Source organism: Stylophora pistillata, chromosome 8 (genome assembly GCF_964205215.1).
Source record: "Stylophora pistillata chromosome 8, jaStyPist1.2, whole genome shotgun sequence".
Taxonomy (NCBI): Eukaryota; Metazoa; Cnidaria; class Anthozoa; order Scleractinia; family Pocilloporidae; genus Stylophora; species Stylophora pistillata.
In genome coordinates this window covers 2,564,962-2,586,247 of record NC_142526.1, presented here as the reverse complement: position 1 = coordinate 2,586,247, position 21,286 = coordinate 2,564,962, and the positions used below count along the sequence as shown (strand labels likewise).

Below are 21,286 nucleotides of genomic sequence, written 5' to 3'. Positions count from 1 at the left end.
TTTCATTAATTAGCCATAAACAGGACAGCGTCAGAAAAGTCTTATCCACACTACATTTACATTCGTAATTAAGAGATTTAACTTTTAACCTCAAGGCAGGTGAACTGGTCCCTGCTTTGTATGTCAGTCAGCTTTTAGGTGAAATGTGCGCGAGAGTATTAAGCACGAAACAATGCAGACTCTAATGTAAGACATCTTAGAATTCTTCTTTGGCAAGGAATCTACTAAAGACTGATCAACTCTAACATACAAGCTATTTAACAATAATTCAACGAGCGCGCGTTGGCTATGAGATGATCGATAGCCAACGAGGCGCGTAGCGCCGAGTTGGCTATAATCATCTCACATCGCCAACAAGCGCGGGTGGAATAATTGTTTTATTAAAAACGTCAAATTAAATAATTAAATTTTAGTAAATATTTTAGCTCCCTTTTAATTTCAAGCTGACACGTACGCTTACCATATTTACTCGCCTTATTCTTGACGCCGACTGGCATTAGTCCTCAGTCAGTCTCTTTGCCAAACTCAAATGGCTCCCCAATTACTCTTAGTTAACCTTAGAAAGTTTTTCCTCCTCTTTAATATTCTTAATAATCCCGAAGCACCAAGCTGTCTCAAACAATCTTTCCATTTCTTGTCTTCTAGACGAATAACTGGTGCTATTATTAGAGTTTGTAACCTTGACCTTCAACTTCCTTATCCCCGCTCAAACTGCGGTTAACGCACTTTCGCTTTCAGTGTAGCCTCGCTTTTCAATTGTCTTGACTTCGACCTTAAAGAACTTCTACGCTTCCCAAACCCCTGTACCTCTTTTTCGACTAATCTGCCTGCCTTCAAAGGTAAAGTTCTCTCTCTTTTTCAAACCTTTACCTCTCGTGCTTCTCACCTAGAAACGTTGCTTTGTCCCAATTGACGCTACAAACTTCGTTGCAGTTGTACATCATAGTCTTTTGTTTTTAGTTTTTCCAATCGTTAATCTTAATCAACAATGCTCCATGATACTCTGTGAGTTTTTTTCAATTATCACTCATATATATATATATATATATATGACTATATATATGACTATATATATATATATGTATATATATATATATATATATATATATATATATATATGACTATATATATATATATGACTATATATATATGACATATATATATATATATATATATATATATATATATATATGTTCATTTATTATCTATACTTTGTCATTATGTATTTTGTTCATATTTTATGTCAATGTTTCAGTAGTGTGAGGGCCTCATGTTAGATAACTCCTTGGGTTAAGGAGCTTCCCTCCTTCAATAAAGTTTATTGATTGATTGATTGATTGATTGATTGTTTGATTGTAGATTATGGTGTTTTGCCTCATATACCATAATGGCTAAGCCAATAAAAAGTTTTGAGTTGCATTATCCAATTATCCAGTTTTCAATAATCATAATTTGACAATGGCTTTTCTCACTGACACTGTCGATGACCTGTTATTTGCTTTAGACAAATTTAAATATTCCCTAATACCGATTTCACTTTTCATGAGTGCGAATTAAATTATGTGAGAAATGTGCAAGCTTGTAAGTCAGAAATCTTAATTGGAATGCATTGGTTTATCACATAATCCACTGCGTGTTTTACGTTTAATTTAACAAATGGTAAACACCACAGCGCACACTACTGAGTTATGGATGCACGCGGGAGGTTGTTAAGCACGAAAGAAGCGCAGGAGTCGCACGAGGCGATAGCCGAGAGGTACTCTAGCTTCTTCCATGATTAAATAGTGTACACGGAGGATCGCAGGTGAGGCGCCGCGCTGCGTATGACTATAATAATTGTGACGTTGAAATCGCAGCTGCCGAGGGAGCCATTGACATTGTTTAATGATTTTTAGCAGCCTTGTATATAGGGTTCTAGATTTGCCAGTCACCTTTCTCTTTTCTGTATAGTTTTAGATATGCTTTTACTTTTCAGATTATTAGACTTTGAATCTGTTCAGATTTTACTCCGTTATTTATAGTTTTCCAGACGCTTTGACGTAAAAAAAGGAGTAGATGTGAGCCGAAATTGAGTTATTTTTGAATGGTTTTTTACGCTGTTAATATTTTGTGTTGTAGAGGATTCTATGGAAATTACTGCTAAATAAAGATTATTAATAGAGTACGCTGTGGTGCTTACCATTTGTTTTATAACATAATATTGATACATTTTAGCAAGAATTCCATTTAATTTAAGGTGGCTGGTACCAGTTTTCATCTTTTTGATGGTTTGTAACTTTGAAAGAATACAACAGAAAGACTGACCAAGGCCAGTTGAACACTTTTACGGGGTTGAATTATATAATTATTGGTTATCATTTCGTCACTAGTAGTTTCCATGGCAAGGCTTTCATAGGCTTATTCAGACTCTTATTTTTAGCTTGTGACTTAAATAATTCGAAAACTAACCCGGTGACCCCGTACTTTTTTTCATCGATTGCTTTTGGCACTTGAAAAGGAAAAGGCACAAAGATTTTTAAAAAATTCCATGGAGCGGAATTTCAGAAAATCTAGAAAAAAGGCAGTTTTCACACATCGCAAATTTCCTTCCGTAGAATTTTCAATTTTTTTTTCTGATGATTTCTTTCGACGTTATTATCACATTGGAACAATTAAAATAAGTGGTCACCGGACTTGTTTTCATGCAGTAGCTTTCGTGAATTTAGCGATTTCCACGCGCGTTCTCGCGCATCTCAAAATCTGGAGTCCATAAGATCGACATTTGCTCATGATCTATTATAGCTACCGCTGAGAATTGCGTGTGCTCGTGCGAGCGTCTACGATCTGATGTTTACAGACGTAAATTCTCGTTTACTGCTCAGAAAATCATTAAACAGCTGTCGAAGACAGCCTCCCGGGCTCATCTCTAAAATCCTACACACGACTTCTGGCTTCATATTATTTTCCTTGAAGTTTCAAAGTCTTCTTCCACTTCAGGTAGATTATCCTTCACTTGAGTTATTCTTTTTTTCGCCTTCGCAAGATTTCATATCGGTTGAATATTTCTTTTAGATGTGAAGTGAAGCAACCTTTACTTCTCCGAAAATCGTCTTCTTTATCTTTGTTTCTATCTCCTGCATTCACAGTGGTCGCTCAACACATCAAATGCACGCTCTTAGGTAAACTTCTCACAAAAGTAGAAAAAAAATCCACGCGCCGCCATCTTTGTTTTGAATTTTCATCTTCTGATCTCGCGCTTCTTTCGCACGTTTCTGTCGCGCGTCACGCAAGAGTAACCTGTTCCCCGCGTGAGGAAACTGGTACTAGCCTCCTTAACAAATCTTAGGTGACCAGAAAAAAACAAGCGCGTGCGGAAAAATAGACTTTGCAGCAGCGTACACCCAGGACAAAAGGTGGACGCTGAATTGAAAAATCAGAGCGCGCGCTTTGCTTTGGTCATGTTATAAAATCCATTCTCACTCAGTGACTCTTAAAACTGACTGTTAGAGTATTTCTCTATTTCCAAAAAAACTCGCGAGAGGGTAGCAGTAAGTGTATGGACATTACTTGGTTCTGTCATTTTTTTTGTTTTTTTTGTTTTTTTTTTTGTTGTGAAGTTATTTCAAATACCAACCTTTGGTAATAAGTTATTCCCGATATTTATCGCTAAGAACATTTATAGTAAAAATTTGAACAGGAAACTAAACCAATACAAGTTGTAAAACGAAATGATTTTGCATCAATCTTCTGACTGACACGGAATTCGTTCAGATATTCGTTAATTCCACTTTGTTTTCTCGGATTGTCTTGAGTAGGTTTAGGCGGCAGCTGTATAAACTAGAGACCGTCTTTCTTAGCAACAAACTTTGACGTGCTGGGCTGATCCTGTTGACAAAAATAAATTTGTGGAAAATTTGAGTACCACAACAAAAGACAATCTCACAGAGTTTAACAGAACGAAGGTTGGAAACGGTCATTTTGTCATTAGCTATAGGCTTATCGTTTCAGATTTCTTAAAAATTAATCTTGTTTTCCACAAATTACGTTAACATATTTTTCTTCATTTTTGTTTTTCTGTCATCAGGCCCCTATTCACTTTCGTTGTAGCCTTAAATTATTCGGGTTCTTTTGCAAGTGTTGGAAAAAAAAGAAATTTTTAATCACCCGTTGGGAGGTCAATACTGGGAAAATTTGCACCCTCTGTCTTGAGTACCAAGACTTCGGGCACAGATTTCCCCAATACTCCCGGCAGGTGAATAAGATATAAATATAGATATTCTTATCCTGCCTGTGAATCATCTGTTCAAGTTGATCCATTATTTCACTCCACGGTGATGAAGGTCTCGGAGCGAAACGGTTTTCATTAAACCTTTTTAGATTTTTTATTGAGTATATGTCTTCCTTCGCTCGAAGTTGTCCGTCCTCGTGTGCCACACTACTTCTCCTACCATTTATCGAGGTTTAGACTGTGAATCCTTTTGGATCCTTCTGGCGCGGCGTCACTGTTGGCTCGACGCCTTTTAACGTATTATTTATATATATAATTTATATATACTCAATTGAGCTATAGTCCAATAAGCTGTCTTTTTCCTCATCCTGATCCCCAAAACGCCTTCTAACTCTCAATCTTCCTACATCTAATTATTTTCTTCTTTGGGAAAATTTGAAATTTCTACGCCACATTGAATTAGTTAAAATGGTTATTATTAGTTTGGTCCTCTGAAGGCTTAAGATGGTATTGCAATTGCATGTGCCCGCAAGTAACTTAGAGTTAATGTCGAGCGTACTCTCAAAGTTCTCACAAACTTGCCAGAGTGGCTTCCTCAACTACAACTACCAACAAATTTGCAACGCTAACCTAAATTCTAATTTCAAATCAGCCTCTAGGAAGCACCCCTTTTACTCCCAGTAAAATATACTTTTATACCTCTTCTTTTTTCCAATATTTTTCCTCTTTAAATTTCACAAGTGGAAATTCTTATTTTGCTGCCTTGTGTTAGATATTTTTTTTTGCCTTGTGTTTTGATATTCGTGGGAAATCAGTCTATTGTAAATGATCAAATTTATGAAACAGCGCCTATATTTTTAGCATGGACGATGATGACTCCATCAAAAACGCCAAGCTGCGTTTTTTCGTGGAAGGTACCACGCTTTAACGATTTGTTCTGCGAAATTGTCATTACCTACTTTCTCTCTCAAGTTTTATAAATCGTAGGGCTGTGACGCTCAAGTCCAAAGTTAATGCCAAATTGAATTCAACAACCTTTCCATCAGATTTTCATTAGATACATGCGACTTTCATGTTAAGTCCATCTAAAACTATTCCAAAAAATTAGTTTCTCATCGACGACGACATGAATGTTGAGCTAGCTCCAGTTTACAGCGAGAAAGGCATAGGTGATTGTTTCCTGTGTCAAGTGGTGAGTCAAGTGAAAGTACGTACTTTGTAATTACTTCTAGTTTAATGTAAGCTTTCTCCCTTTTTCTTATTTGTTTTTGCACCATTTTTTGTGGTAAATTATTAAAGTGGAAATATCATTCACTGGTAGTTAACGGGAACTTTCTATTTTGATTACATGCTGTTCTCTTATTGCCGACAAGTTTAGTCTTTCCCTTTCCTCTTTCTGCTGAGCCATTCTTTTATTCATCAATCAGGAAACAGAACGGGGAGTTCCTTGAGTTGTGGTTGTATAAACACATCTTCAAAAGCAAAATCAGGAGATAAAAGAAAAGACACAAAACAACTGTATGAGGTTACCAGAGAGCCATAGGGATTATCATAATATGTTGTATACGTCAACTTAGCCTCATCTGCGACATCATAAAGGGGATTGAGAGTAATTTTAAATGCTCCCCTTTATATAAAGTTTGCAAGCATATGCTGATACAAAAGCTGGTCCGTCGTCATAGATCTTCATCATACAGACGGACCCAGTAGATGAGATACATGTAATTTGACTTAATCAACTTAGTCTCTTCCAAATTACTTTGCATGTAGAAAATTGGTTTTGACACCTTTTCGATGTCCGTCGAATTTGAACATTTCAACCTTTTTGATTATATGGTAAAAACCTAAGAAATAGAAGTAGACAAATCTGCATTATAAAAGTCCCTTCCTGTCTAAAAAAAAAAACCTCCTTCGACTTCCGTTTTACGGTCAAACAGAGAAGCGATTAATAGGTTAAATTAAAACAAACAAACAAACTCTCACCGCTTTTAAACCCCGTTTAATATACAGTAGACTCTCGATAGATAACTCGAACGTTCAAAGAAAATTAAAAGGGGTTGGAGTGATCGGCACTGAGTGGAACCCTGACTGGAACTGTGGATTGTGTACATTTTTTAAAGACATCTTAGGAATCTTAGGATGTGCACGACACAATAAAGCCCATTCTGGAGAATAACATTTTATTCCAAGAAATTTAAGACTTCAGAAAAGCCTTCGACACCATCTCGCACGAGCTACTTCCCCTTAAACTCTAAGCAGTTGGAATTATGGGCGACTCTTACTATTGGATACTAGACTATCTAAAAGACAGATCTTAGTTTACTACAGTAAATGGCTCATCCTCCTCAACAAAACCTATAAATTACGGAGTTCCACAAGGTTCCTTACTGAGAACAAGACTGAATTCAATCCACGTAATGACCTTCCTGACGCTGTTACCGAAGGTGAGGTCGAGATGTATGCAGACGACAGCACTGCTTACTCCATCGGCCACAATTTTGATACTCTCACCCTGCGTCTGAATTTAATCTTGAAATAAATTTACAGATGGTCACAAAAAAAACAGACTCTCGATCCATAACGGAAAAAGTGAAGCTATGCTCCTGTCCACAAAACCTTTACTCGGTCCCTATCAAGATCTCCGATATGAAGAAAATAGTACTGATTTCGTAAACTCCACCCGTTGCGTAGGCGTGGAAATTGATAACAAATTGTCCTGGTCATCTCTCATTGATAAACTATGTAAGAGCTACACGAAAAAGCTTGGAGCCCTGAGGAGAATGCCACGCCTCTCCTCTAAAACACTCGAAGAAATTTATTTGAAAACAGTCGTACCAGGAGTCACCTATTGCATTCCAGTGTGGGGTGGATGCACCGCACCGCTATTTAATAAATTAGAGGAGATCCATATGAAAGCAGCCAGGCTTATTCACGACCTACCACGCGACCAAGACAACACCTACATCTTACAAAAGAGCTAACTGGCTTCCATTATCATGCATGTACAAAAAAGCTCTACTAAACCACGTCCACCAAGCTTTTTATCACGCTGGCCCAGCACAAATAACGGAATTGTTTTCTGCAAAAGCGACAATGTATAACTCCCGACGATCTAAACAACTGGTACTGGACAGACCCAAAAAAGAAATCATTTAGGCAGACTTTCTTTTCGACACAGAGGAACTACGATCTGGAACTCAATTCCCAGTAGCGTTAAAGACTATGATAATGTCATTTCGTTCATAAATCGCTTAAAACAATTTTCCAAATTTATTAATTATTTCACCTTTGAAAAGGAGAGCTCTTTGATCACAAACAAATCGGATCACTTTTATTATTACTGATATTTTTTTTAATTTTTTTTCTCTTTCGCACATAGTATATTCGGTTTTCTTTTAGATGTAAACATTGTAAATTAGTAACGCAGGTCCATATCAGCCAACGGCTGCCAGTTTTTTAGACTGCGAGGCCAAATAAAGTATGTATGTAGGTATGTATGTATGTATGTATGTATGTATGTATGTAAGCCTTGACATTTCTTTTATCTCGATCCCTTAATGTTTACAACCTACTATTGCTATTATTAATATTGCTATTGCTACTCTTTCCCAGTCATTATTACATCTTCAAATATAAATACATTTCTTAACTGGCCTTTGAAATTTATCTGATACCCCGTATATTACTCTTTAATATCTTAATTCACATAATTTGATTCCCTTCTTTTATGCCTGACGACCACAATATTTATTTTCAATTATGTTTGCATGATCCAAATACTTGTAAGAGCGTTGATATTATGTTAACTTAAGTTTCGGTCTGGCTTTGTACACCGTTTCCATTAGATATTATTTGGTCTTTAATGTGTAGACCAAAACAATTTTTTGATCAATTTCCTCTCTCTGAATGGCAATTTAGGATTCAGATAAGGAGTAAATTGAGGCTGTTTGCTTTGGGTCAAGTATAGCTTCTATTCAATTGAGACAACTAAAAGCCTGTCTCTTTTTAAAAACAATTGTGTTCTTGTTGAAAAAAACGTACTATGACAAAGAAGCAACTCTACTTTTGGGTTTTTTTAGAATTCCCCGATAGGTTATGAAAAGTCTCCTGAGATTGTTATAAATATCAGATTTTTAATTTTTTTTATTGTTACTCTCTTCTCCTACCTTTAAAAGCCAAGAGGGTAATTTGCATTTTTTTTTTTGCGGACGCCTTTCATTAGCCAAAATCATAGAAGTTGTAAGTGACCAACTCCTACATTCTTTACCTTTGATAGCTTAATGAATTTTGTGAGCGAATTGTACTTCACTTTATATATGTCACTCTAGCTTTTACATGAAATGTGTGTTGGAAATTTAATAATGCAAGACATATTCTCATTCTTCTTTGGCAATGAATCCACAAAAAACAACTCAGGTCTCACGAGCAAGCTAAGGATATTTTAGGTATAGCTACAACTGAAGCTGTCGATGACTTGGTATTTATTTTGGACAAATGGAAAGCAACCCTAACATTGCTTTCACTTTTCAAATATGAAAATTAAATGAAATGACAATGTGCACGCTTTTAAGTCAAAATCTTAACTGGAACGCAATGGTTTTTCACATTATAAACTGTGCGTTTTACATTTAATATTTAATTCTTACTTAGCGAGTCTTAATATTTATAGTGTTTCTTTCTATCCGTAAAGCTCGAGAGAGAGTAGCAGAAAGTACGTGAACATTATATAATTCTAACATTTTTTCCTTAAGTTATTCCAAACACCAATCATCGGTAGTAAGTTACTAAATATATTTATCATTTAAAATATCAGGAATAACTGATATTCAACAGGCAACTACAACATATAAAACGACCAGAATACAACTCATTTATCACTACAAGTTGAGAAAGGGACTGATTTTGTTTTTATTTTTCAACTGTTATGGAAATCGTTAAAAAAATCTCTTAATTTCTTGTCACACTTTGTTTTCTCGGAATGTCTTGATTAAGTTTGGATGGCAGTTGTGTTCAGCATGACCAGACTAAAGACCGTCTTTCTTCGCCACAAACGTTGACGTGCTGGGCTGATCCTGTTGACAAAAATAAATTGGTGGGAAATTTAAGTGACACAGTGAGGAAATAATCTTACGGACCTTAAATAAACATCGGTTGGAAACAGTCGTTTTGTCATTAGCCATAGGCTTATCGTTTTAGATTTCTTAAAATTGACTTTTTCCACAAAATACGTTAACATACATATTTTTTTCTTATGTTTTTTTCTGTCATCAGATGCAATTCCATTATTGCTCGGGGAACAAAACGGAATAAAATAGAATAAGAAAGCCAATGTCATACCTTTTAAACGAGTGCTTTTGCATCCTAGGGCCACATGAACAGTTAGGAAGATTAAGGGGCTCATCTCTGCAATGTATTTGATAAATAATTAGCAATTTATCAACTTGTTTGCAATTTGTAGATTTGTATCAACTTTTTTTTTTGTTCAATCGATCACTAAATTGTCTTTAAACATTAGTATAAATTGAAGGCTTGTAAACATTTAATTCAACCTAGCCACCGAGCCATAAATTATTCAGTTAAGAGTATGGATCCATCTTTCAAGAGAAGAGAAGTGGTAAAATATTTACGCATGTGACCCAATTTCTGTATATAACCTTTCCAAAGACCTTGTTAATCAGACAGAACTCGATTGCTAGTGGAGGTTCTCTTTATGTCCTTGTACCCAATGCTGTTGGCGATGTTGCTGTTTTTATATTGAAAAGAACAGGAACAAAGTGTGTTACCATTTTTCACATAGGGGGTGGTGGTGTTCAGTGTCTGAAGCGTTTCAGATGGTTGGTTGAGTTCTCCTCTGCTTCTCTCCTGTACGATACAAAATAATGAATAAGTATGCATGCCTTAATACATACTTTCCAGTTTCTTGGAAATCTCCATTTCACAAAACAATTTTTCCTTTTCCCATCCAAAGCTTTGACATAATCTTTACTCGGTCATTGCAAAATAGTTTCGAGCTCTACCCAATCTGTGTTGTTTTAGTGACGTAGTTGATAAAGGTTCCTTTTAAACGGTTATCTAAACGTGTATTTTTTCACATCCTATTCAGCTAAATATTTCATGGACTGGTATCTGTTTTTATAATTTGTAACCGTATTAGATGACAAGGGTATGACCGAAAGGAAACCTTTATTCAGTAATAATGAATTAGACAGTATATCGGAGGGTTCAAGCTCCCAACACTCATCGCTCCTATTGCCTGACCCTCTCTCTTTTAAAACCTTCGTCTCCAGCGTCACAAATACATACAAAGTTCCATATCGTAAACCTACCTGTTCAAAATATGCCACTAGTTCTGTGTTAGCCTGATCTCTTCCGTGCGATGCTGTTATTCCACAAAAGAATGCTTGCTTCGATTTGCCGACGTGCTCGATGTTAAATTGGCAGTGAGGAAAGCCTGTAGAATCATGTTCAAGTGAGTGCCAGGCATCTTTTGCTTTAATCCCCTGTAAATCGAACGATATAAAAAAAGTTAACTGGAGGGTCCTAGCTGTAGGGGAACGATACAGAGATTACTCGCCTTATGAGTTCTACGAGGTTCAATCTCAACTGAGGCCAAGGAAAAAGAGGGTTTGCACCTCCACATCTGATCAAGGTAATTGATGACCAGGGAGAGGAACTGAGCCTCATTCTGAGACCAAAACCAGATGATTCTTTCTCCACAAGAGTAGAGCTCCCCCTTAGGTCCTCAATGTGCAGATTAGCCTTATAAAACGAACTAAGTGTATACCTGGACTTTGTTTCCTTTGACTTTCCATCCAGTTTCAATGGGGTTGATTTCAATTCTGATATCTTCGTTACTGTTTGACACAAATAAACCAGCAAGGGTTGTTAACAAGTTGTTTCCAAAACTCTCCTCTTTGTCGCAGACGTTCTGTTTGATGGAAAGAAAGAACTCATTAGATAACTTGCAATATTTTGTTTCGAAAATGAAGACAATAGCCCTTTAGTAGTCTCGTGGCATCAGCCATTGCAACCAGGAATTGTTACTGAAACTAATTCCTCAGCCTTCAAAAAAACGTGTTTAATCCGGCACGGTTTCCCTGGCGATCGCAAACCACAACTTCTCTATATTTCAAGAGCGAAGGGGGCACCGTGGAGGTTGAGTTTGTTGTAATAAAGAAAATTGGACTCAGATTTCGGCCTCAAGCTGAAGTCTAGGGATGTTTTAAGTGTAAGTACCATGTGTATTACCTTAAAAGCTATAGTCGAGTCATCTATGAGATAAACCTTTAATTTCCAGTCCCTTCCTTGAGTCGGCTTCTCTCCAAAGATTGCCATTTTCATTCGTTTCTGGTCTTCTGTTCCTGGAATTCCAAAAGCTGCAATTTCAATGTCCTCCTTCAGTTGAGGAAAGGTCACAACAATGTCGTTATGTTTCTGTTCTACCCTGGCATCTGGAAAAACATCGGTGACTTCTCTCCAACCGCACGAGTTTGTAGTATTTCTCTCTTGGTGACTTGATAGTGTTCGACATTTGACAACAAATTTCCAGTCGTGTCCACGCGCTACCAAACAGCTGTGCTCGATTACAACGGCAGGAGGAGCAGTGTTGCTTTTGACGGCTTTGTATTTGTCACTGACTTGGCACATGAACGGTTTCTGAACCTCATATTTTGCTGATTCTAGTAAAACCAAAATGTTATAAGAATTATATATATTCAATGTGGGACTCTATTCCATTATTTTTATTTTATCTTATCTTCGTTCCTGAACTCACGCACTTACTTTGAGGCCGTAAAAACTCTTGAGGCTTGCTTAATTGAACCTTGGACGAGGTCACTTCCGTTCGATATTTCTAATCCGCCAACACGACAGTTTAGGTAGAAATTAGCTTATCAACTATTTTCTTTTAAATCTAATTCTTTCTTCCAACATCTCCGACAATTAGAGCGCTTAAAATATTTCATCCTTTCAGCTAGTTGAAATATTGAGTAAAGTAAAGCTGTGGCATGAGGTAATTTTTTGGCGGACTACGTGCCTTCAAGTTTGTTTACCTCTGAGTTGTACATCCGGTCTCTCCTAGTATTCTGAGAGAGTTTTTGCATACCTGACACGCTGTCATATTCTCGGTTTTTTACTTTCAGTTTTCATCAAGACTTATGATCAAATGCCGTTGGAAAATTATAAATGCACTCAGAAAACATAATTTTAGATTTTTTTTTTCCACGAACAAAGTTGCTTTATATCCAATTTTTCCTCATATAAGTTGTGATCCCATAAAATAAACAATAAAAAGAAGTTTAATCTCACCATTTTCCATAGAGAACGACTTTGTTTTAACTCCGCAGAGTGGCAGTGAGTTGCTAGATTCGTCTGCCCTCTTTAGGCACTGCAACGATTTGACACCGCGCTCCCTCTTAAATATTTACCAACGGATGATGATGTAAGCATTGGTTAACAACAGGACGGTGTAATTCAGTTTCGCTTGAACAGGTACCTATTGTTAGATCAGAATCTAATATAGCAAAGGCGCTTGGACGGAACACTTGATATTAGCATTTTCAAATAACCGAAAATGAAAAGGGGTTTTTCCCTTGGTTTCAGGTGGCATTCCACACATTGTACGCAGCTGTCCTTTGGTTGCCACCAAAGATACCAAACAATACAACAGTTGCTTGTTTAGACACTTCTTGGTTTTCGGTTTCAATTGAAATTCTGTTGAATCAACAGACATTTCTATTTTGCTGCGTTCAAGATTGAAACAAATGACAGCCCAACATAGGTACTGGATCACTGACGCTATAAGGAAATATTATATTTAAAGTTTAAACCTGGAATAAATTTGTATTTCAACAAAATTTTAAAAAAGACCTAGAATTGTTTCATCTGCTGTTTTTAAAGGGATTTCCCTTCCGAACATTGATGTGCTTATCAAGCACTTTCGGCGGATATTAATTTTGATCTCTGTCTGTTATGCAAATCTATTGGGAAATTCCCTGAGCTGCAAAGTGGATAAACTTTCGATTTCCTCATTTATGTTGTTACCCGCTCACGAGATCTGGTAAAAGAAAAAAGGAAATAATTGAGAATGGTAGTCAATTTTAGAAAACGAAACTTCATTTCCCTTACTTTGAACAAAAGCTGTCCTTGAATGACCTTGATTAGAAAAGCATCGTACGAGAGAATAAGCTGTCACGTGATTTTTAAAAAAGAAAAACATCAAACACATGTTTGGTAAGGCGGTAAGGCAATAAAGAAAAACTTGCTCTGTTAAAATTTCTCATAGGCTGTCTATCTTTTCAAAACGATTCGTCCACTCTGAAAGTTGTGAAGATAAGGAAGAGAATCGAAGAGATACGAAGAGAATTGCAACACTCAGTTGAAGTTGATCGACAGAGATCTAGGCTTATTTTAAAAGTTTTGAAGGACAACTCCTTTGGGTAAGTGGTAGTTTCTTTATGGAAATAGGCGAATTTATTTAGGAGTATTCTTGTTCTTTGGTTCCCTCTGACGTTGTTTAAAAGCCCAGCCTTAGTTAACAACCCGGTTAAATATTGATCAAGTTAGTTTGTATTCGTTTTAACTGATTTATGTCGATGCCGGCCGCCATATTGTCCATCAAATAGTCTCTTTCTTCTAATGTCAGAACTGAGCCGATGTGTTGCTTCGCATCACAAAGGGATTTTATTTCAAACACACAAAGAGTATTTCATTCAATCACGCAATTTAAATAGCTCTGAAAGCTCGGTCGTAAACCAAAGAAGACTTTTTTCTAGTGTTTTGCCCTTTTTATTTCTTTTAAGAGCACAATTGGAGAGTTTAATTCTCTGCATGATATTTCAGGGCAAGGGACGAAGTGGTGGCATGACGAGTTTTCGTGTTTTGAATTGTCGAACTCAATCGCTTGATTACAACTTATTGAACCGGAAGTCGAAAGTGCTGCGTAATCAACAAAATAAAAGGGAAAACCCCTTTCTGTGTCGCACGAGAAACATTAAAAGAATACGGTTGTAAACGATGGAATAGAAGTGTTTCTTAGTCGGGGGATTTTTATCAAGAAAATTTAGCTATTTTCTGCCAGTTCATGAATTTCTGAGTAAAATATGATGTTTTTATGCGTGACTTCTGTGAAAATCAACTAGGTGGAACTCAAGGGGATTCCCCTAAAACACAAAAGGCATGTGGAGACTAAGCCTTAGCATAAAATCATGCGACTTCAATCGTATTCCGATCATTTGTGCCTCGGCTGAGAGAGGAGGAGTCTTATATAATATCTGTCAGCTCATCAGAATAGCAAAGAACTATCTCAGCAAAAGAAAGTGTAAGGCTAATACGGTCAATCGATCATTCAACATCCTTTGTCGCAATATTTTTATTAGGGTTTCTTACTCTAGGGATCATCACTTTCAGTGATTAGAGAATGACCCTCTGTAGTGACAGGTGATTATTTACACTCTAACGTACTTAATCTATCATACGTAACCCACTGATTATTATTTCCCTTGTTCTTCCGCCTGCGAGTATTACAGTTCTACCGTAGCGCACTACCTCTGATTTCGTTTGGTGCATTTGCCGTCTAGAAATCGTCAAATGGAGTGAAAATGCAGAAATGAAAAAGGCCGGTTGTACTATCGTCATAAACAAACTAAAATATCGCGTGAGCAGAAGATTCGGTTTGTCATTTGAAAGGGTTTTAATGAAATCGATAATGCGTATTTAACCTTCACGCTGTTTTGACAAAATATTGCCATTTGAAAATGTTGTTCACGAAAGTTCAGGACGCGACTTTCACGATTCATTTCAACAAGAGACGAAAAAATTCATCAAGTTTTTGCTTTGTACTCGTCTAAACGTATTTCTTCTGGTTTCACTTTACCAGAAAATAAATCGAAAGTGCAGTGTTATCAAAATATAAAGGGCAAACCCCTTTCGTGATCCATTCGACTAAAAACACTTCAAAGATCACATAAACAATAAACAGAAACGCAACGAAAAGGACAGGAATGCCATAGAAATAGATGGAAAATAATATAAGGCATCTTTGTGAGAGCAAAGGGCAGTTTTAGGGGAATCCCCAAGCAACATGACAGAAACTGAAATGAAACCACTGTAATTGTGGCGAAGCCTTGAAGTTTATGGAGAAGCTCTCCTTGCTCATCCATTCGCGTCATTTATCTGAGAAAAGACTAAGGTATTGCTAGCTTATCTCGACACTAAAGTGAGCGTGTAAACTACCGAGATACCAAAACTGTGAGCCAGCGAAATCAGAAAAGATCGAGACGAAACCAACGCATCGCGAGGACGCGTAAGTTCAGTGGATCTGTTGATCAGTCGATCCACTCTATCTAAATTTGCTTTGGATAACATTCGAAGATAGTTGATATCACGCTAATGGTGAGCCTTTATCAAGTTAATCTAAAAAACACTGCGAGTTGAAGCGTAACATAACAATTTTCATCTTCCCCTTCCCCCCTCGGGATACATCACATCCAAGTTTCCTTACTTGCATTCAGTCCAGGCTTCCTCGGTCAAGTGATCCAACGTGGCTTACTGAGGGGTGCACATTATTAGAACAAATACTTAACAATTGTTTCATTTAATCGGCACAAAATTAGCGGTACACACTCTTAACTCTGCCCTATTAAAAAAAGCGTCTACGGTTTTTGTGAATTAATGTGTATCCGTCCCTCCTCTAGCAGAAAAATGCCTGACGACGTTGGGGTCGCAACAAAACAAGTATGCTTGGGTTGTGGGTATGACTACATCGTGGATGCATACAGCCTCGTACAACCAGGGCAACAAAGCCAAAGTGAGCTACGCAAGCAGCTTTGGCTCTACCTAACCAAAGATGGAGGCTTTAGTAGAAAAGCTTACTTACAGGTATTTGTTAAAAGTATGTTCTGTGCTGTTATTGTAGTTCCAGAAGAAATGGTGGCTACAAGTCACTTCTCTCTAACTTTAAATAACTTTTCGACCGTTTTAAACCAAATACTTTAGCCAGACATAACTTTGATGTGAGAAGACATCCTCTTTGAGAAATCTTAGAACACTTGATATCCTTCCATCTTTAAACTGATTTCAAATCCAACTTTATCACCACAAGTGAAGGAGCAGTTGCGAGTTTTCGTGTGTTTGGCAGTTTTGTTTTGTTTTTTTTGTCTTTGCTTCTGTTTTGTTTTGTTTTTTTTTTTTGAAGAGAGAAAATGAATGAACAGCCCAATAATGTTCTCAGACCAGAAAAATTATTCTCCCATCTGGCTATTTCAATATTATTTGTGAATGAGTTTGGAAAATTTAGCGTTACATAAAAATAACCGTTCTTCTCCTGAGACAATTATTAATTCTCGTCACTTGCTCTAAATTGAAGTCACATCTGAGCTCGAGGAAGAAATAACAAGTTAGTGATGTCGTGGTTTTGTTTTCAGGAGGAGCAATCTCAACTTGGTATGACGAGGGTTCACATCGACAGATTCTGTTTGAAAGAAAAGGAAGCGCAGATGATAATAGCCGAGTTGAAAACGGGTGATTTTGGAGCAGTTAAACAGGTAAGAACCAAATAAACACAAAAGTCTAAATTCCACATATGACTGGGGGTCAGTTACCACTAACATGGAAGGGAGTTAGCCTCCCAACTTAGACACGAACTTACTCTGCGGAAAACTATGGAGAAGAATCAATTTCGAGGTTTGAATTTAGGCGCAAAAAATTAAAAGTTATATGCATCTATGTACAAAATAATCTTTTGTAAGATTAGAGTTTCAGTGGAGACTGTATTCTATCATACAGTTTTTGCGATTAATACTGGTTCACTTTATGGGTGATCCATTGAAAGAGCTTGGCTGTAGTTAGAGAATAGTGCTTTATCTGACTTTCACTTGTTTTTTCATATGTTCACTCAGATTGAAAGAACAAAGATAGACCAGTTTACACTGCCAGAGAAGTTAACTTTCACCCTTCCGTTTGGTAACGTAACCTCTCTGAAGGTCGGTGTAAAACTGACAAATGAGAGGAACGACCTTCTCCTCGAAACAGAGCTGTTGGAGGTGAAAATACCTTCGGTGAGTAATGTGGCTTTCAAAAACAAGAATAAAATGATAATATATATATTTAACAGTTATTCGCCTCAGCTTCGGTGAATATTGTCGAATTATCCCCTCGACCTCGTCTCGGGGATTATTCGACGATATTCACCGAACCTGAGGCGAATAATTGTTTTAGTATAATTTCAGAGCTGAACAACAGAGAAATTTCTAAAATCACAACATTTTAGTAACATTTATTAACATTTTATTTTAACATTTTATATCAACCGCGTGGAGCGGTTTATATAGCGTCATATAAGGAACCGCTCGACCAATCAGACTGCTGGAAACTCTTTGCTCAGCTCTGAAATTATACTAAATCTATATATAAGTAATTAATCAGTAATCAAGTACAGACTTCAATCTTTTTGTGGCATAGTGTTACCTACTACGTATAACACAAATGACCTGGGGTGTTGTAAGAATGACAAGAGGTAATTCGACGAGAAAAGCGGCTTCCCGCGACAAACTGATCACTGGAATTAAATGAAAGGCGCTCTGAATATGCTCAAACAACAACATAAATTTGAAACATATTTTGCTGGGAAAGGAGCTAATAAATAAGCTAAACAAAGCAATGCCAACAAGAAACTGTATTTGAACTCTGGTATCTATCTTGACATCGCAACAAGATTACGTGTCTTATCGATCGATGAATAATGATAAATTTCCTAACTTTTCTTCAGCAGACTCATCTGAACGAGACGAGACAACCAGTGGAGCATGGCCACACCCCTGAGTAGAACCTCTGTTCTTTGGAGTGGCGGAGAGGCGTGGAAAGCTGAGGTCGAAACCTGAGCGACGTTCCTGCGATTGAACACGCGAAATTAGTCGCTCGATGGCGAGCAGGACTGAGACATTTCGTGTCCTAAGCCAGCAATGTTTCGGGGTGCCGCGAGCCGCGAGCCGAGAGGCGCGAGCCGTGAGCCGTGAGCCGTGAGCCGTGAGCCGTGAGCCGTGAGCCGTGAGCCGTGAGCCGTGAGCCGTGAGCCGTGAGCCGTGAGCCGTGACAGATAGCAGAAGACGTTCACTGTACATCGACCGAACTACGCCGATCCGCTCTCGCTGTCTCTATAACTTCTCCCCTCACCATTTACCTTTTTATTTTTGTTTTTACTCCCTTTCTTTTCTCTCATCTTTGTTGTCTGGAGGTTTGGGTGGGATAAACCAGGGCGAAAACGGAATCGGTTTTACCTCCCCCCTTAATGTAGCTTTGCTTGTTCTGGCAAACAATGATAATGATTTTAATCTACTACGTATCATTGTCGTTTTCTTAGTGCCTAGGATTATATGTAAAGATCGTTATCAATGTCCGTGGATTCATGTTGCATGAATGATTAAACATTGCATAAAGTACGCTCCCTAGATTAGTCAGAACTGAATGTAAATAAAGCAAACAAACATCGTTTTTCGAGATGTCTCCTTAGCGGATTGGTTTGTAAAGAGCTTTGACCATCTTTAAGTAGTATGCCCTCGATTGTAGTCTACACGTAGATACAAGGAAATCATATGCGCTGTCTATGTCATGGTAAATAAAACAAAATTATGCTGAACTCAAGCTTCAATTATGTATTCTTTTAGCTTATTTATTTTTGTTTGGAGGTGGGGTGGGTTAAAATTTCTCAAGTTGAAAAGTTCCAAAACGTTTCATATTGCTCCATACACTTGAATCAGCTCTTCTCAAATTTGGCAAATGGCAACGTGCACTCAAATACAAGCGAATTTTTCAGTGATGAAAAGAAAACATGACCAAGGAACGCGCCTTTGACACTTTTATTTGATGAATTTGTGTTCTACAATTCATGCACTTTAGCTAGCGTTGTAAAAACAAAGTCAAAACTGTTTAGATACCCTTATTTGCTCTTGGATTAGGGGATTTCACATCGTTTCTAGAGTTTCTTCGCGTCTCTAAAGTGAACTGTGGAATCATAACATTGATACATAAAGCTACAAGGTAGGCTTGTACAGAAGCTTCACACCGACTATCTTTCTCAGAGAAGTCATCCTGTAGCACTGGATTCTGATGAAATGAATAACTCGTTGGTCAAATAAATGAATGAATAAATGCATGGATTATTCACTCGATGAACTAAAGATTAACCACCATAAGGTTTATATTTCTTACTTAATGACGCTGCTTGATTAAGCATGCCTATCTTAGCACGGCCAAGTGCTGAGGGAGTTTTAGCCAAACGACTCCCGTCCATAAGACGACAGAAACTCTGTAAACTTCGTCTCTATACATCTTATAAATACACATTGTAGGCTCTAAAATAGTCGGCGAGAACTATATCTTGTAGTAATTCCGCCGTCTCTCGCTTAAAACCCTTAGGATATGTTCAAAAGACATTGTGTATTTATGATTGAGGAACCAATGGCCAGTTTAGTTAATTATACAGGTAAAAGGAGACAAATATTGTTTTATCTTTCGAACAGTTTGTCTGATGAGTGTTCTTGATTTTCTTTTCAGGTGGGTTGTTGATCTTGGTATCGCTGTTCTGTAGAATAGAAAAAAGGAGGATTGACTCATCACTTTTCATGATGTTAGCAAACGTTTATCAACAGAACTAATTATTAATTAATTTTCTTCCTCTGTTTTTTACGCTTTGTTTTTGTTTTGCTGTGTTGTTTTTTTGTTTTTAATTTTTTGTTTCGTTTTGTTTTAAACACTGTCCTTCCAAACAAGTTGCTTTCCTCCACTCGTAAACTACAGTAATAGGTAGCTTAACTTCCCTTAATGAAGCCCATTTATTAATTCATCTTTTGCTTTCATCGTATGGTAATTTCAGTTTTGCTTCGTCTTTGTGAATTCTCTAAAATACGATTACATTAAGATACTCATGAAGATTTAAAACGAAAAAAATAAAGATTATGATGATAATATTTACCTGCTGAACAAAGGCCACTACCTCGTTACCAGCGCTGTCGTTTCCGTGTACTGCTCTTATTCTAAAGAAGAACTGCTACTTGGTTGTATCAACGTGACTCACAACAAAATCACACCAAGGAAAACCCGTCGTATTTTCTTGAGAATTCCAGGCATCTCTTGATACTGTCGTCTAAGGAAGAGTATTGTATGAAAGTTCAGGATCTGGGAATCAGAGCCCTTAAATGATTGCAGTGTCACGCGCTATTTGCGGGTAATATGTGTGTTTTAACATCAAAATGAACTATCATTTCTAGCTATAGGTTCAATTATCGCTGATAGTCACACTATCCAAGAACACACTCACTCCCTATTGAGTATCTTACGTCCACTTTATCCCCAGCGATTTGCCAACCCGCTTCCAAGTCAATAAATTCTATGCTGATATCTTGTTTACTGTTGGGTACAAATAAGCTGGAAAGTGTTGTTAACAATTTGATTCCTGAATCTTCTCCTTCCTTACAAATCCGCTGCAAATTGAATAAAAGGAAAAATGTGAAGAGGCTTAACAGATCAAGTAAACAAACCAACATACAAACAAACAAGTCAGTCAAACATGCAAAAAACAGCAACAATAAACTAATTTATTAGAACAACTGTGAGCAAACTCAATTAGGAGACAGAAATGAGACAGAAATGAGACAGAAATGCTGGCCGAATTTAAAAGATTAATCTGAGGATGAAATATTTAGGGTCATTAAGGTAATATCCTTCCTTTTCTTCTTTTCTTTCTCTCCCTTTTTTTTTCTTTCTTCCTCTTTTTAACTTAACATTTAAGCCTAGAAAAAAAATTGTGACTAGGAGTGTGTTTCCTTGAGTGCCATTTCGGTGTCATCTATCAGCTAAATCCTAATCTTCTAGTCAAAGCCTTGCATTCGCTTCTAGTCATCTTTTCCTGTAACTCCAAAGGCTGCCACTTCAAATTTTTTCTTAGCACAGGCAAGGTTACCTGAACGTCATTGCGTTTTCTCTCCACTAGAACTGAAGTCTCTCAGGATCCCCAATTTGGATGGAACTTAAATTGTTCCTTTTTTAACGAGAAATTGCGATTTGTTAAAAAAGCACGAATACAGA

General features: G+C 37.2%; 2 protein-coding genes across 12 annotated transcripts; one reads left to right on the top strand and one right to left on the bottom strand.

Annotated features, from left to right (window-relative positions):
* Positions 1-9,091: 9,091 nt before the first annotated feature.
* Positions 9,092-12,672, bottom strand: LOC111325804 (netrin receptor UNC5C). The gene is made up of 7 exons (XM_022929696.2): positions 12,515-12,672; positions 11,456-11,886; positions 10,992-11,135; positions 10,534-10,707; positions 9,991-10,069; positions 9,545-9,610; positions 9,092-9,279 (listed from the first exon to the last, which is right to left on the bottom strand). The coding sequence occupies exons 1-7, from the start codon at positions 12,522-12,524 to the stop codon at positions 9,218-9,220; spliced, it is 966 nt and encodes a 321-aa protein (XP_022785431.1). The 5' UTR covers positions 12,525-12,672; the 3' UTR covers positions 9,092-9,217.
* A 575-nt stretch (positions 12,673-13,247) lies between these two features.
* Positions 13,248-18,839, top strand: LOC111325808 (uncharacterized). 11 transcript variants are annotated; one of them, XM_022929711.2, is made up of 5 exons: positions 13,248-13,644; positions 15,904-16,084; positions 16,630-16,749; positions 17,104-17,262; positions 17,973-18,839. In XM_022929711.2, the coding sequence occupies exons 2-5, from the start codon at positions 15,908-15,910 to the stop codon at positions 18,027-18,029; spliced, it is 513 nt and encodes a 170-aa protein (XP_022785446.1). In that variant the 5' UTR covers positions 13,248-13,644; positions 15,904-15,907; the 3' UTR covers positions 18,030-18,839. The 11 variants fall into 11 exon arrangements, with proteins under 11 accessions (XP_022785446.1, XP_022785442.1, XP_022785444.1 ...); XM_022929707.2 differs by having other exon boundaries at positions 15,901-16,084; XM_022929709.2 differs by lacking the exon at positions 13,248-13,644 and adding an exon at positions 14,406-14,525 and having other exon boundaries at positions 15,901-16,084.
* Positions 18,840-21,286: the final 2,447 nt, after the last annotated feature.

What these genes read in the sequence shown, in the direction of transcription:
- LOC111325804 (XM_022929696.2), bottom strand. An exon ending in TAGTGGCATATTTTGAACAG is followed by an intron (nt 10,070 to 10,533) that starts GTAGGTTTACGA and finishes TGTATCGTACAG; the next exon opens with GAGAGAAGCAGAGGAGAACT. An exon ending in CACCCCCTATGTGAAAAATG is followed by an intron (nt 9,611 to 9,990) that starts GTAACACACTTT and finishes AATACATTGCAG; the next exon opens with AGATGAGCCCCTTAATCTTC.
- LOC111325808 (XM_022929701.2), top strand. Translation starts at nt 15,340, where the DNA reads ATGGAGAAGCTCTCCTTGCTCATCCATTCGCGTCATTTATCTGAGAAA. An exon ending in ATTTTGGAGCAGTTAAACAG is followed by an intron (nt 16,750 to 17,103) that starts GTAAGAACCAAA and finishes ATGTTCACTCAG; the next exon opens with ATTGAAAGAACAAAGATAGA. An exon ending in TGGAGGTGAAAATACCTTCG is followed by an intron (nt 17,263 to 17,972) that starts GTGAGTAATGTG and finishes ACTTTTCTTCAG; the next exon opens with CAGACTCATCTGAACGAGAC.